Source organism: Rattus norvegicus, chromosome 20, assembly GCF_036323735.1.
Source record: "Rattus norvegicus strain BN/NHsdMcwi chromosome 20, GRCr8, whole genome shotgun sequence".
In the NCBI taxonomy this organism is placed as follows: Eukaryota; Metazoa; Chordata; class Mammalia; order Rodentia; family Muridae; genus Rattus; species Rattus norvegicus.
The window spans coordinates 48,074,978-48,091,645 of record NC_086038.1 but is presented as its reverse complement, the minus strand read 5'-3'; the positions used below and the strand labels follow the sequence as shown (position 1 = coordinate 48,091,645).

Sequence of the window (16,668 nt, the reverse complement as noted above, 5' to 3'; positions counted from 1 at the left end):
CCCTGAGACCGGGTCAGGACTCCATCTTCTGCACTGGCTATAGAGTCAGAGGCTTGATGGGTCATGAGCCACTGGCCAGAGCTCACCGAGACCCTGAAACCCAGGGGCATTTCTGTTCTGTTTTTTTGGAGTTCATGGCTCCATGGAACCTCGAGAGGGGATAAACAGCATCCCTTATTACGATAGAAAAGTCTCAGTGGAAAACTTAATGTGTGTGTGTGTGTGTGTGTGTGTGTGTGTGTGTGTGTGTGTTTGGAGGCTTTCCGGAGGCCTGGCCTAGTCGTTGGACAGATCCCTGAGAGAGGTGGGAGAGAGTGGGGAAAAGCGCAGACAGGACTATCATTCCGGTAGAAAGTCAACCTGTAGAACCTTTCTCGGTTTGACAGTGAACTTCTTCCTGAGTTGCTCTTCCATAAAGACCCCTCCCACTTCTTCCTAAATCCCTCTCCAGGTTCCTCCAAGGCCTGCCAGTCCTCAAAGCATCTTTTTCCTTCCTCACTCCCAGTTCCAGTTTTGTGAGGAAGCTCCCCACCCCTGCCCCGACCTGTGGTGGCCTCTCCCTCATTCTCAGACACAGCAGGGCGTTCGGACACAGCCGAAAGGCATCTGTACTGTGGCTCTGGCCCTTCTTTCGGAAGACAGTTGTGCCTCGTAATGAGTCCAGGAGATAGCCCATCCTTTCGGCTTTTTAATAAAACATGAATAGCTCCGTTTATGGCTTCCATTACTCTCACAGCACTTGAGCCTGGGTGGAATTGCACATTCGAATGGCTCTACCACTCATTTCCAGGCAACGATGCTGCTTCGTCAAACTTTTCCTGGATTAGATCCTGGCCACAGAGCAGAGGTTCAGGTGGCGCTGAATGAAGTCTCCTCTCCTCGGGATGGAGAGCAGCTGGCACACAGACCTCTCAGCTGCCTTTCTTGTCACTGCAAAGGGCCCCCCTGTTACCCCTAGGACAGAAACTCCTGGGCAGTAAGGCGAGGGCAGGTATCTGTGAGAAAGACTGACTTGTCAAGCCAGAAACATCTCACCTTCTTCCAAAGACATACAGGTTGTAGGAAAATAGCCATTCCCATTGCACACTGGCAGACTGGAGATTTAAAAGATAGACCATAACAAGCCTACTCGGCACTTGGTTTTTCTATTAGCCCCGTTTCGCAGATGGAGAGACTGAGGCTGAGAAGTCAGTGCCAACCCCTTCCCACATTCTATGTGATTTTTGTAGCATCCTTGGTGTCCCAGGAACCAGGGCCGTCCTGGAGGCAGTGTCAAGACCACAAAGAAGGTATGGGCAACTCCAGCAGAGCAGTAAACAGATGTTCAACGGGGGTTCAATCTAAGACCCTCCACTCGTACTGTGGGGTGATGGCCTTCAGGTAGGACAAGACGTCAAAGCTTTTGAAACCTTGAGCACCTACGCTGTGTCTCTCTGTCCTCCTGCACGGTTCGGTGAGCTGGCCTGGACTTCGAGATCAATGTCACATTTAACCTGCCAAGGCCTGGAGAGCCACCTTCCTGTGACAAAGTGCAGTCTGACTGACAGAGCTAAAAAGTACAGAGCTGGCGTCAGTGGAAAGCCGGAAGCACAGGATGGTTTGGGGGTCACTTTTCAAGTTGTGGACGGCGTTCAAGGAGAAGCTAATCTGTTTTTGCTCTTCTGTTGCTGCAAACCATTGTTAGCCACAGAAGGCAGATTTCGGCAAAAGAATTTCATTAAATACCGACTAATGCCAGATGCCCACTCAGAAAGCAGCGGTGGGTTCCATTACAGGATGAACTTCACTCCCACAGCTGACAGCTGACTAATATGTTAATTAGAAGCCCTGCCCCACCCCTGAGTCACCCAAACGCCTAAGTCCAGGAGAATGTGTATGTCGTACCGTGCGCCTAACCTAGTGGCTTGTACACCGAGGTTCTGACCTTGGACACTAACGTGACAAAGAAGTCTCGCCTGCCAGCATGAATAGTTAGCTTTCTTCCCATAGCTCTGAGGAAGTCTTAGGAACCCCGAGCCATGCCTTGATACCAGGGTGCTGGAATCACGAGGAAGGGATAGATAGCTGTGCTGAGGCACCATCTTCTAAGCTGTGGAGCTATGTAGGTTTCCACGCATTTCACAAGAAAGGAGTGATGCTGTCAGACTACGGGAGCGTCTAAGTACTGCTCTGGCGGTCTGCCACCAAAGTGGACCAAAGGAAATGTCCCTTCTCTTGTATAGAACTGGAACCATCTCCAGGAGTAAACATTCTTCCGGAGGGCTGTTGTGCTAGGGCTGAAGGCAACTCACTCGTTTGTCTCCTTTGTGATCTCACCGTCTTGCTGGTGACCCACAATGCATTTGTGATCTGAAGCCTCTCCACAGTCCTGCTCAATGGCTTCTGCTGACTGTTTGGTCCCCGCATTGGAGCTGTAAGACAGCAGCATCCTAGGACTAATCTGGGACCTGTTAGAGAGAGAAGGGCAGGCAGACAGGCCAGGTTCCAACACAAGCGGGGCAGTGATGGGACCGTGCAAATCACTGCAGAGCTCTGGGACTCTGGCTGGACTCATCTTCAAATGTCTGAAGGCATTTTGGTATTTCTTTACCTAGTGTTGGAGGGGATCTAAAAAGTTATAATAATAATATAGTAGAATTTAGATCTGTCTACAAAGAAGGGGACAGAACAATACAAAACCTTTAGTTTACGAGCTACTCGTAATTTGCATATGCAAATGTTACTTTATTAAAGAGAGCTGCAGTATATGTTTTCACATAACTACCATGGCTTAAATGGTCAGCTTGGGCTCCCTTGATGAAACCTTTAATTACAGAAGTGTTGTTAGCTGGATGTAGAGTGAGTAATGGCACTGGGTTTTACTGCCACACATGATGCAGCCACTTGCACCATAAATCCATTGACCTCATCTTGAATGATGTAGCCTGTAAGACAGAGTCGATTCATTATTTCTTAAGTAACAGGCTTTTGTTTTTTTTTTCTGTCTCTCTCTTCCTTTCCTTCTAATAATCGTTTGCTTCATTGGAAAAATTGCTTTTCCATATTTTTAGGTCAGCGTTCTGAAATGTGAATAAAGCCTTATTACGGTCAGGCCCACACCACCCCAAAAATGAGGCAGTCAGGCCACGCTGAAGTGGAGGCACTTTTAAAGGCTTCAGAAAAAGCAGTGGTAGGATTAGGCCTTTGCTGTTATGGAGAAGTTCGAGAAAATTGGATTTTGCCTCTGGTGTCTGTAATTATTTTTATGTAAGAAAAAAAATAAATATAGTGGAGAATTCTCATTTGATCATTAGGATGACCCATGAGTATTGTTTACTAATGACAGTTAAATGTGGAGGGAGAATTGCTAGGTTATATTTAGATTTTTTTTTTTTACCCTACTTGAAAAATATTTATCTTGTTTGAGGAAACAGGAATCCTCTGGAGGCCAAAAAAAAAAAAAAAAAAAAAAAAAAGAATAAAGAAATCTGTCAGTTTAAAAACCAATTAATGATTTCGCAAAACTTTTCCCTCCTATCATTAAAGAACAAGATCGAAAGGAGGCATGCCAGAAAAGTTGTGTGTTATTTTAATTAGTTTAAGTCATTGATGATTTTTTTTTCCCAGTTCATGAAGAAAGAAGCCATGTTTGGTCCCTCAGTTCAAACTTACTCATTTTCTATTTTAGGCTTGCTACATATGCAAGCTATTAAAACAGAAGCAGATACTTTTATTTCATGGTAGACTTTAAGTGCTTCATGATTGTGATTATAACTTTTTTTTTTTTTTTTTTTTTTTGGAGACAGGGGCTCACTTTGTAGCTCTAGCTGTCCTTGAACTCGAAATGTAGACCAGTCTGGACTTAAACTCACAGGAATCCTCCTGCCTCCCAAGGGCTGAGATTAAATTGTCACTGTGCCTGTCTTTAACTTTATTTAAATATCATATTTTCACTGTTTACTTAACCTTAATCTAGATAAGAAACGTGAAGGTCATTGGGCGCGGTGGTACACACACCTTTAATCTCAGTGCTAGGCAGGCAGAAGCAGGAGGATCTCGGTGAGTTCAAGCTCATACCGGTCTACAAATCCAGGAGTGCTGGGACTGTTACACAGAGAAACCATGTCTGGAAAAACAAACACATGAAGACATGTGATGGTCAGCCGTGCTCTATGGAGCAGTTTTCATGTATTTATAACTAAACATCCCAAGAGTCCAGGAGCCCCTAGAACACTGTCGGGGAGAGAAAACAGAGATGAACATCGGGATAGTTATGTTTTAATCACTTTGGTGGCTCCTGGTGGCAACAGTTTTGACAGCTACGTTTCAGGAATTCCCTTCTCATCAAAATCCACTCGAGAACATTCTTATGTCAGATTTTTAGCAGAAGTATTGGGAAAGGACAAACAAAAACTGGTCCATGCCTAAGAAGGTATCTTATTCAACCTCACACTGTCAAGATTAAGAACCAAAAGTATCAATGAGGGGAAAATCCACTGAGAAGGACAGAGTGGATTTCCACATGCAGCCCCACATCTGCCTCGTACACACCCACGATCACACCCTCTCATGTCGCCACTGTTTACCGAAAGGGAGGCTGCCAATTAGATGAGAGGCGTAATCAAATGCCCGACATATGTTGTTTGTGCATTGCTTCTGCGACCGATACATTATTTAAAATGTATCTTTTAATCACATCAGTTTACGATGGTTAAAAAACGCAGACACACGTGCTTGCACGCGATAGTAGGACAAGCACTCTTCGAAACCAAGGTCTCCCTTAGAGCAGCACTTGAGTCCTCGCTAAACTGCGGGGAGACGGTCAACACACTCGAGAGGGTGCGAGTTTCGCAATCCGTTCTCTGCTGCTGTGTGGCCCGAGTGCTATGGGAATGGTAAAGAAAGAAAGAAGAAGGAGGGGAGAAGGGTCGTGTGTGTAAAATCCTGTCAAGAAAAGTGAGGGACTGGAAGAACTATTGAAAATTTTGACATCTGTTTATCTGTTTATAGCGATGGCAAGATCACTCATATTAATTCTTGTTTAAAATGCCATATGAAGGGAAGACATTTGTGCAAACAAGAGTCATATTTGAATTGTAGATCCTGTCTTTGCCATCTGTGAGAGCTGATGGTGTTGCAAAATTAATGTGTTAATGAAATCACAATAATTTCTCCAAAGTAATGGGTTCCGAAGCCGAGAAGGACTATTTTTTTTTTTTTTTGAACTTTGGTGTCTAGTGATTTTCAATTGGGAAAGTGTCTGAACCTTTAATTAGCTCTGCAGCCCAGCTTTAAAATAAATTTGGTGATATCTTGCTTTTGCCAGGAGTAGATCCGAAGGGGGGTGGGGGGGGTGGAAGCCATAACAACTTTTGGAAAGTGTTCTCTGGTGTTTGAAGAGTTGTTAAATAAGACTGTCTGCCAAGAAATGTCACCAAAATCCTGACTGCTGAGAAAGAGTGGGCAAACAGCTCAGAAAATAATTCTAGCTTGCCGCAACATCACGGGTTGGGAGAGCTGAACCTCACACAGACTTCATGACTAAGTCCAAGTTTCTCCTTGGAAGCCAGACATAGCCGTGTTCAGCGCTTTACATGATTGGTTAGCACAGCGCACCCTCTCCAACCCTTTATTGGATACAGTGTAAAGCACAGGGGCTTTACAGAAGGGGGATTTTAAAGAGGTTATGTTGCATGAGTATTGAGCTGCCTGGAGATTCCTTCCCTCAACATTATGTAGATATGTATTTCCACGAGCCTGTTAGGCAACTGAAAATATGAAGGCAATTGCACTGAGTAGGTGTGCTAGGAAAATGGACGGGGCAGGTGTACAGGGCAGGTGTAGGGGGCAGGTGTATGGGGCAGGTGTACAGGGCAGGTGTACAGGGCAGGTGTACGGGGCAGGTGTACTGGGTAGGTGTCCTGGACAGGAATACTCCATTTCGTCAGGGTCATCTTTCAAGTCGTTTCTAAACTGTTAATACAGGTTTTCGAAAAGGGGGGGAAAAAGAGTGAAAATGTGGTTGTTGCTAATTTTGAGGATCCTATTTATTAAGCGAATTCTTCATTTCACGAACATTTCAGAAATGTACCCTATAAAGGGTTCCCTTCAACTTATCCGGGAAATGATGGTAAAGTTTAGCAGAGCCTTTACCGGGAAATGATGGTAAAGTTTAGCAGAGCCTTTATGTGAAGCATGAAACACCATGTGCCCGCGAAAGCTGTTTATCTTACGTGTTGTGGTTTCTGTTACTGTGTTGTAGGTGTGTGACTGGTGTAAACACATAAGGCATACAAAAGAATACCTGGATTTTGGGGACGGGGAGAGAAGGCTTCAGTTCTGCAGTGCAAAATGTCTCAATCAATACAAAATGGACATTTTCTACAAAGAGACACAGGCCAACCTTCCAGCTGGGCTGTGCGGCACGTTACACCCTCACATGGAGAGCAAAGCAGAAGGCACCGGGGTGCAGCTGCTCACTCCAGACTCTTGGAATATCCCGCTAACAGATGCTCGGAGGAAAGCCCCCTCCCCCGTGGCTGCAGCTGGCCAAAGCCAGGGCCCTGGCCCCTCCTCGTCCACCACCGTTTCTCCATCTGACACTGCCAACTGCTCTGTCACTAAAATCCCCACGCCAGTGCCCAAGTCCCTCCCCATCAGCGAGACTCCAAGCATCCCTCCCGTCTCAGTCCAGCCACCTGCTAGCATCGGACCTCCACTGGGTGTCCCGCCTCGCAGTCCTCCCATGGTGATGACCAACCGCGGCCCAGTGCCTCTGCCCATCTTCATGGAGCAGCAGATCATCCAGCAGATCCGCCCGCCCTTCATCCGTGGCCCACCGCACCACGCCTCCAACCCCAATAGCCCCTTGTCCAACCCCATGCTCCCGGGCATTGGGCCCCCGCCCGGTGGCCCCAGGAACCTAGGCCCCACTTCCAGTCCCATGCACAGGCCCATGCTCTCGCCCCACATCCACCCCCCAAGTACCCCTACCATGCCTGGGAACCCCCCAGGGCTGCTGCCCCCGCCGCCCCCGGGCGCGCCCTTGCCCAGCCTTCCCTTCCCTCCGGTAAGCATGATGCCAAACGGCCCGATGCCGGTTCCCCAGATGATGAACTTCGGGCTGCCATCGCTGGCCCCGCTGGTGCCGCCCCCAACGCTGCTCGTGCCGTACCCAGTTATCGTGCCCCTGCCGGTGCCCATCCCTATCCCTATCCCTATCCCCCACGTGAACGATTCCAAGCCCCCCAACGGATTTTCCAGCAACGGGGAGAGCTTCGTTCCGAGCGCCCCGGGCGACTCCTCGGCGGCGGGAGGCAAGGCTGGTGGACGCTCCTTGTCCCCGCGGGACTCCAAGCAGGGCTCTTCCAAGTCAGCCGACTCGCCGCCCGGAAGCTCCGGCCAGGCTCTGAGCCTGGCGCCCTCGGAGCGCGGTCGCGGGGAGGTGGTGGACCTGACCCGGCGCGCGGCCAGCCCCGCGGGCGCGGGAGGCCAGCCGGGCTTCGCGGGCGTGCTGCACGGCCCGCAGGACGGCGTCATCGACCTGACCGTGGGCCACCGAGCCCGGCTGCACAACGTGATCCACCGCGCGCTGCACGCTCACGTCAAGGCGGAGCGCGAGCCGGGAGCCGCGGAGCGCAGGACCTGCGGCGGCTGCAGGGACGGCCACTGCAGCCCGCCCGCCGCCGGCGACCCCGGCCCGGGCGCCCCCGCGGGTCCGGAGGCCGCCGCCGCCTGCAACGTCATCGTGAACGGCACCCGCAGCGCTCCCGCGGAGGCCAAGGGCGCGGAGCCCCCGCCCGAGCAGCCGCCGCCCCCTGCCCCTCCCAAAAAGCTGCTGTCGCCCGAGGAGCCCGCGGTGAATGAGCTGGAGTCGGTCAAGGAGAACAACTGCGCTTCCAACTGCCACCTGGACGGGGAAGTCACCAAAAAACTGATGGGGGAGGAAGCCTTGGCGGGGGGCGACAAGTCAGACCCGAACCTTAATAACCCCGCGGACGAGGACCACGCCTATGCTCTGCGGATGCTGCCCAAGACCGGCTGCGTGATCCAGCCTGTGCCAAAACCCGCAGAGAAGGCTGCCATGACGCCGTGCGTCATCTCCTCGCCCATGCTCAGCGCTGGCCCCGAGGACCTGGAGCCGCCGCTCAAAAGGAGGTGCCTCCGAATTAGAAACCAGAATAAGTAAAAAAAAAAAGGTTTGTATGTCCACCTGGGCGCTCCTCCAAGAGACAGTACCCTTCGCCTTGCTTCTTAAGGCAGAGGTGAGATGCAGACATCACCATACTGTCCCTTACAGGTACCTTCGACGGTTTGGTCCAACACCTAAGACAGTATTGTTTAGTTACCATTACCACCATTACCAGGTTACACCCAACAGACAGTTGAGAGCCAAGATCACTCAAGCCCTTGAATCTGAGTTGAAAGCAACTCTCTTGTTACACGCTATTTTCTTCTTTTCGAGTTCATACCTAATTTACCCAACTGGAAAAGGGGGGCTTGGGAGGGTGAATTACTTGAGGAATCTTAATGTACAGAAATGTCTGGGTAACCCATCAGCTGGGCAAACGTCTAGAGCTGGTAGTTCCTTTGGCAGACTCTTACTCTAGCTTCTCAAGATGACCATATCTGTGGGCTAAAATGAGAAACTAGCCTCCAGGCTAACCTAGCACTCTCCCTTATCCGGGACTCAGTGGCTGAACTGATGAGTCTCACTTCTACATGTAGACCTTGGTGAAGCAGGAGACACATCTCTGTACCCTATGACTTCTGTACCCAACTTACAACCCAGCGAGCCAACAGTTCTTTGAGATGACAGGGACCACACGTGAGCCACTGTAGTGTCTTGCCAATCCGAGTAGAGTGGGCATCGGTAGCATATTACCAGGAAGGAAGCTGCGGCTGAGAGATATTTGCTCAGCCAGAGCTTGTGGGTGGAGGACCCAGTGCTGACTTCAGGCCTATCCAGCCAATCTCAGAGCGTGAGCTCTCCCATCTACCCAAGTGTGCGACAAGCCAAAACCTAGGTTGTTTATTAACCGATTATAGAAAGGAAAAGAGAGATGGCTATTCCTCAAGCATTTAACCTAGACACTGCTCCTTCCCTGGGCCGGGGACACACAGGAGAATGTACAAAGTAGGTCCACTACATCCTATGGTGGAGGATGTGAGTCCAGGCAGGAAGGAGGCCTGGGTGAGGGGAACCAGGAAGAGCATTCTTCATACGGTGTGCAGGCTCTTCTGAGTGTTTTCCCTTGGAGTTAGATTCTCTTGGTGGAGAAATAGGATTGAGGACCTTGTCCAAGGTTATCTCACCTGTGAGCAGAGCTGCCATTCAAATCCAAGTTGTGAAGTCCAAAGCTAAATTCCCTTTCAAGCTCTGTAGGAGAATAGGCTAACAAGTCCCTCAGTCACCGCGTTTGCCAAAATTCTCTTAGGGCCTTGAGGGAAAGTTCATTAAACACAGCAACAAGCTTCCACTTACCAACTTGCCCAGTATTTTTTTTAATAACATCCTTGTTTTTCCAGCCACAAACATGACCCCAGACCACCAACCTGTTGCTTTCATAGTGGGAACATGGGCTCTTTATAGCCAGAGCACAAGGCGTATTGGTTAGTGCGAGAATCTTTTCTTGGCCGCCATGGTTGGAAAGGAGACTGGTGGCTTTACCAGGGGGAGCAGAACACAGGAAATGAGGTCACCATTCCTTCCCATTAGCCTATGATTTCTTCAGTCTGAAGGCAGGTGGCCTTGGCCTTCTTGATGGTATGACAACTGAAAACGCCCCAGATAACCTAACCTACTTGACAATGCTTTGAGTGAAGGATTGACTGTGACCCCTCCCCTGAAAAGGTGAGCACCTTCAGAAATGACTGGAAATGGACACACACACACACACACACACACACACACACACACAAGGAAGAATGGGAGTGTTGAAAAATCTCATTGCCATTACTGTGCCGAGAGATCAGGACAGAAACAACCACACACCCAATAAGTATCCAAAGACCGAAGGTCATTAAAAGCGTTAAGTCGTAGGAATGGCTGTCTGGGTGAGCTATGTTTCTGAAGCAGCCATCGGGCAAGGGTATTTTCAGGGATCAGCATCACTACTAAAAGTGTAAGCTTGCCAATAACCAAGTCTAGAAGATGCTGTGACCGAATTGTCTCTTAACACTTGTGATGGGAGAGTCCTTACTGTGGGCCTCCCAAGAAATTACAGTTCTTTTTTAACGTCAGGCATGGGTTTTGAGCTGCCAAGAGGAGGCAAGGCAAGAGATTTAAGGGGAAGGGGGGGACAGTAAGTCAACAGTGTACCCAAGTAGACCACTGGTCCCATGTCAACCCAGGACACAGCCTCCTCCTGCTGTAATCCACCCTCCTCTGACCCTTCTGATTTTCTGCACAGAAGGTGCTGTTTCCACTCTACCCCACAGGAACTTACACAGTTGGGGAAGTTAGAACTGCATCTCTGAACTAAGGACTGAGTACCCATTGTGCCCCAATAGTGAACACTCCTTGGCAACAAGTTAAAGTCAAAATGAAAGCATTAAAAGAATAAAAAAATAAATGAAAGCCAGGGCTGGGAGATGGATGCCTCGGTGGGCAAAGCACTTGTCACATAAGCACAAGGAGCCCCAGTCCCGTGTAAAAAGTGACATGTCATGGTGAGAACCTGTAGACCCCGGTACTGTAAGTCAAAGACAGGATCCTTGTGGAGGTCTTGCTGTACACCCATATGCCTAAATCAGTTGTCTCCTCTTTATCATGCCATACCATAATTTTGAAGAATACATTTCGAAATCTGCAAGCCACTAGATTTGCCTTCAAAGAACTGGACACATTGGTGAGATTTCTGCAAACCACAGACTTCCTCTTCCATTTTGAAATTATTCTGTCCCCGCTTCCCTCACTTTATTCGTTCCTGTTTGTTTGTATGGCTACAAATGATTCCAACGGGCAGATGTTTCTCCCATATGCAGACCTGATTAGGTTTAGTTGAAGATTTTTAGAAGGTCGTAAACTCTCTTTAATCGCCAATGTTTAAAACTAGGAATACCAACCCTGCTGCCTCAGTAGCTAGAAAAAAACATCCCCACAAATAATAATGAAAACAATGTATGAACACTGCCTAAACCATTCTCCCCACACAGAATTCCATTGGCAAATGGGATGGTCTCCGCTTTGCTGATGCCTGGAAGCTTGCTGGGTAGCTGTCTGAACTCAGAGGAATGTTTGTACTAGAATCCTTACAGTTTACATTTATTTATGGTACGTCGGGGAGTTCAGAGTAACCATGTGTAAATTTTTGAAGATATTCAAAGAAAATATCCTCATTCCTTGGTTATCCGGGGAAATAACATATTTTTTAAACACAATAATCAGTGGAAAAAATGAAAACCAGCCATAACCCTTTTACCCCATTCTTTATGCTGTCCTTGAGCAGTAGAGCCACACAGTTCCCTCTGCTCTCTGGGTCTCCAATCTCTTACATGCTTCCAGAACTGTGGAAATGGGTAGAGAGAATGCGTGACTCCTGGCCCAAATTCCACAGTGTTCCTCCCGGCTCCTCAAACTCTGCGTTTGAAGAAAGCTGGAGGAGGTTCACATAATTTGGGCTTCTTGGAGCTTAGTCTCGTCATAGAGCCACGAGCCCCAAACCAGCGTTTCAACGTACAGGGTTTGCCTCACTCGAGGCCAAATAAGAGGCGATAAGGTACTCATTGCTGAGTTCATTTCTCACACTGAAAAATTCGAGACAGCAGGCTGTCATGGAGGGCGTGGGAAAATCGGAATATCACCGTGGGTTCCCACTTTTAAAGAAAAGAAAAACTATAACAGAGTGGAGGGGAGAAATTGGTACAAGTGGGAATTCCCCACCTAGGCTAGACCTGCGCTGTTTATGCTGAAGTATTTAATGATTAGAAATAGCCACTGGGTGACAGTACCTGAATTAAAGGTTATTCTGTCCTCCATTTGCACTTGGCATAGTTCTGGGTAGAAGGGCTACAAAGAGCCACTAAAGGCACCAGGCTGGTTTGTCTACACCTGGAACAGGTGAGTACATTTAGGAGGGAGCTGTTGTGATCACCAGCTTTCTGAAAGAACAGTGGGGAGACGAAGCACAGAGATGTTTATCCAAAGGACCCCCTCCCGCCTGTATCCTTAGTACCAGGGGTTTGTAGAGGGAAGAAACTTAATATGCGACTTTTCCATATTATGTGAGTGAGGTTCAGATAGAAAGTGGAATAAGGTGTGACCAGGTGGTTAGTACTTCGGGACAAAGCCATAACCTTGTCATTGGAGAAGTACCAGAACTGAATTGAGACAAGAGAAACATTTGGTGCACAGCCTTGCAAGGAGGACCCACTCCACCCTGTAAGTGTGGTGGTGCTCCCCAGATCTTCTAACCCCACTCCAAAGTTGGTCTCCTTTCCCTGGATCTGGTCTGTAGGTGACCTTCAGAACTTCCCCGTGCGAGTAAATGGAAAGTTTTATGTGCACACTCGTTGTTTAGGGATGGTAAAGTCCATAGATTTGGAGTCCATCTACCTCTGAAGGACTACCTTGCATAGTTAGAAAGCAATATTGGAACCGGATTTCTTTTCTTGTTGCTCCAAGGGGGCTGAGTTAATTACCAGTTAAAAATGAGAATGTGGTTTTTTGGCAGTTTCTGCCTAATGTCACAAAGCCACAGTTACTGAAGACCTTTAAATGTTTACTTTAGTGACGGTACAAAAAGTTAAAGCTGCCGTACCCAGTGAGGGCCTGTGGTGACAGAAAGAACGTAAAACAAGATAAGATTCAGGCTAGATACTACCCAGGCACCTGAACTCCCAAAGTTTATACATTATGGGAGACACCGTCTTATGGGAAAATGTCGCTGAGACAAAGGGAAGAGACTGACTGGAGTCACAGAAGTGGACAGGTGAGTGGAACCGGTGCGGGTGGGAGGCAGGCTAGAAGATCTGGGGAGAGCATCCCAGTACCCCAGCATGAAGAGAAAGAGGGGGGCTAACAAATGCAAAACAGGAAGCATTTGACCCACTATTAACAAGCAAGCCATTACCCAGAAGGCCCTGGAAATAGGTGAATGACCAGGTGCTATTGTCCCTTGTCACACTGAAAGTGTTGCCTGCATCATCATGACTCAGTCACTCTGACCCACTTCCGTGCAGATAAGCCTTGTGAAGAGGCAGAGGTGTCTAAGGGACCCACATACACATACAGTGTGGAACACTCACTCTCCCCTTCCCAGACTCCCCTGTTCAAAGAGATCCCGCCAAAGGGGTGGGAAGGCTATTCTATTCTCCTTCCCCATGTCCTGTACAGAGGTTTGCCTCCTCCGGATGCCATGTTAGTGTGCGTCTATGTGGATGGATACATTTATGTGTGAGTAAATTATTTTAAGAGCTTCAAAAGGCATAAAGGCAATTCATTTAGACAAAGAGATAAACCAGCTTTAAGAGACCATATAGTTGGGTATGGCCTGTGTTTGATAGGCCAGTCAGGCGGGCAGCTCTAAATACCAAGCAAATGATGTTCTTTTTCAGATTTCTGGTTCTCCAGAGCACTAATGGTCGGGGGATGGGGGAGAAGAGGTGTGGACCCAGAATGGCAATTAATTGTATGGCCAACAACAGAGTGGGAACAATATGTTTTAATTTTTTTAAATTGCTTTTTATGTTTAAAGAGGCTTTCCCTGCATGTATGACTGTGCACCATATGTGCGCTAGTGCTCATGGAAGCCAGAAAGCATTGGAGCCCTGGGGACTGGAGTTACAGACGGTCGTGTGGGTGCTGGGAATTGAGTCCTAGACCTCTGGAAGAGCAGCCAGTGCTCTGAACCTTGGAGTCATCGCTCCAGCCCCAGTACAGATTATTTTAAGGTTCGTCTTGAAAATGCTACACTTAAAATGATTGGGGCAAAAATAGACCACAAAACAAACCTTGGGGTTAATAGCCAGTGCTTTCAAATAGTTCCTAAGTGCACGTCCTTCTTGAGAGGAGCGTGCGAGCTGACCAAAATGGTCAGGGCTCTGGCCAAACCTGGCTGTGCCCACTGTTGTCTCATCAATGTTTCTTCAAACCTCCAGTGACAAGCTGTTTTGCTTTGAGTAAAGCACAAAGCAGAGAGCTGGATGCTGGTGTTTAAAGCATCACAGGTGAGGGCGTGCTCAGGAACTCATTTGGTAAGAGTCGGGTCTAACGTGCAAAAGACACACTTAAAATGTCTGTCCTTCTCTCCTTTGCAAAGCTCCCTTCCCCAGCCAAAGGTTTTCTCTTGAAAATGAGTGGCAGTCCCATGTAGCATGTGTGTCAATTTGTAACGATAGCCTCCCCCCAGCTGCCTTGCACTCCAGTGTTTCTAAAATGTTGCCATCTTCGGCTTGAGGTAACCCACAATAACAAGAGTATCTAGAAGCGCCCTGGCTGAGCTGCTTTCGGGAGAGAAGAGCAACCTGTCTTTTATCCTTCCTTTCCTGCTTTAAAATCCAGACTGCAACAGGATTGTTTTCTAAAGGAATCTGTACGTCCGTGCTTTAAAACTTGTGCAGACTGGGTGTTGCGTGAGGAGGAACGATCAGGTTTAGGTTTCCCTACAAAGTTCTGCATGCCGTCAACAAGCTCTTTTGATATTTTAAACCCATATTTAGAGTAATTTCAAGATATTTGGAGTACGTGTGGTTAAATGTAAAAAACTTCGTCATTATGATCTGTTAGCTGCTTATACTTTAAATATTTATAAGCCATTTTTAAGTACTTGATCCAAAAGCCATCTCCCATAGAATACTGTAATTGCATGCTATCCAAGCACTATTATGGAAGATTTGGGGAAAGTCATAGCACGCAGGCACATTTTTCCTGCTTTTCTGGTTTTAATTCAAATGCCATTTTTAGTGGATTCGGCTTTTTTTTTTTAATGTGTCAAAATTCCTAAACATGATTGGTTGTCTGCTATTTAATCTCCCAGTCCTCAAAAGGTAAAATGTTCTCGCTTGAACCAGGTTGAGGTCGCTTCTTCTCCTGAAAGTGGTTGTGAGGTTCCCATTATAAGGTCAGATCTCAATCTGTGTGCGTCTGAGCCGGAAGCATCAGAATCTTTCTCCAAAATGTCTCAGGGGCAACTCGTTGGTGGATAGAATGGATTTGTTACTTTGCCTCCAGTCACAGTCAAGTTGGAAGGTGAAACTTAGTGGTCTCTGTCAGCAGGAGCCTGTTTGGGCACTTTCGAAAAAGACAAGGGGAGAGTACCTTCCAAACTCACAATCCACTTAAGCTTCAGAGGTCATAAATCATAGACTGCTCACATGCCTCTGGGGCTTACACTCTTTTATGGCCAGCAAAATACAACCTTCTGGTAAGGATGGAGGGAAAAGAAGGCTTAAGAAGGCTCATAAACCTGCCCGGACATCTATTAGCGCGTACCAAATAGGGTTTTCATGAGCTAAGTGTAAATGAGTCAGAAACATATAGATAGAATTTCTTTTAAAGTACACATGGGTTTAAAAATTAAAGCCAAAGTGCTTGGCAAAATAAGGTTTGGTTTTAGCCAAACCCCAAATGTTCGAGAGAGAAAAAATTGTTCTAGAGATTGCCAAACCAAAAATATACCCAGGTCCCTCCATTTCTCCCATTTGATATGATGACATCATAAACGTGGGACTTAATGGCTATTTTCACATCCTCCAAGGTTCGAGCAATGTGGTTGTCAGAAGATGATTGAAAAACTATGAAAATTTTGAGTAGAAAAACCGTATGGCCCTGTACATGAAGACCAGGGCTACCGGTTCATGGTCTTGTCCTGGTTTTGAGTGTTCCTTCCCCGTGAGCACACACACTGCTGTTGGTCTCGGCTGGGTACATTTGTGTACATGTGTGTGTTCTCTTCTGTACAGAAATAACTTTTTTCCGAGACAGAATCTTATGGATTCCAGGATGGCCTCAAACTTTCTTTGTAGCTGAGGGTGACTTTAAACTTGTCATCCTCCTGCTTACCTGCCCTCAAGTTCTGGGATTAGGTAACTGTAACATCATGTCTAGATTATATGGTGTTAAGGATCAAACTTAGGCCTTCTCGCATGCTAGGCAAGCATTTACCAGTGGAACAACATCTCCAGCCCCCAGGAGTTAAGACATTTTAAAATCCTTTATTTGGTACTTATAAATCCTTAATTTGTACTTAACTTATATTCTACAATCCATAAAGCCTAATAAACCCTTAGTTATGTCCAAAAACAGAGGGATGGAGACAGTTCTTTTTGTTAATTGATTGTTCATAGATAATCTTCATTTCTCCACAGAATAAAACAACCATTTGCCACTGGTAATATCTAGTTTTTATTGTGGTTATTCTATTTATAGATAGAGAAATAAAGAAAACGGGGGGGTTGGAGATTTTTGGGTTAGGGTCTTTATTTTGGGAGAGTTAAGAGGCAAGAAATAGCCAAAGCTCCTTTTATTAGAAGTGCCATCTGAACGTGCGAGTTACTATGTTACAGAAACGTGGGATCCCAGGAAGAATAGGCTGGAGCCAACATCCTACCATTGTACTGCTTGGCTGGGGATAGACAGAGTAGGTCTTATTGAACAGCTCAATGAGAAGGGGCTCTCAATGGCGTTGTCTAAAGCATATGGTTCAGTTAGCTTCTCAGCCCAAGAAGGAATGGGGGCTATTGGGCAGG

At 47.2% G+C, this 16,668-nt stretch overlaps 1 protein-coding gene across 7 annotated transcripts in view; it reads left to right on the top strand.

The window, feature by feature from the left end:
* The window catches only part of Sobp (sine oculis binding protein homolog), a 179,163-nt gene that overhangs the window by 151,962 nt on the left and 10,533 nt on the right, over positions 1-16,668 (top strand). For 5 of the 7 annotated variants that reach the window (XM_063279176.1, XM_063279175.1, XM_063279178.1 and 2 more), the window contains one exon: positions 6,242-16,314. In XM_063279176.1, coding sequence (XP_063135246.1) covers positions 6,242-8,167 — 1,926 coding nt within the window. In that variant the 3' untranslated portion in view covers positions 8,168-16,314. Of the gene's footprint in view, positions 1-6,241; positions 16,315-16,668 lie in introns of those variants that run through there. The other 2 variants (NM_001104640.2, NM_001412110.1) reach the window with 1 other exon arrangement.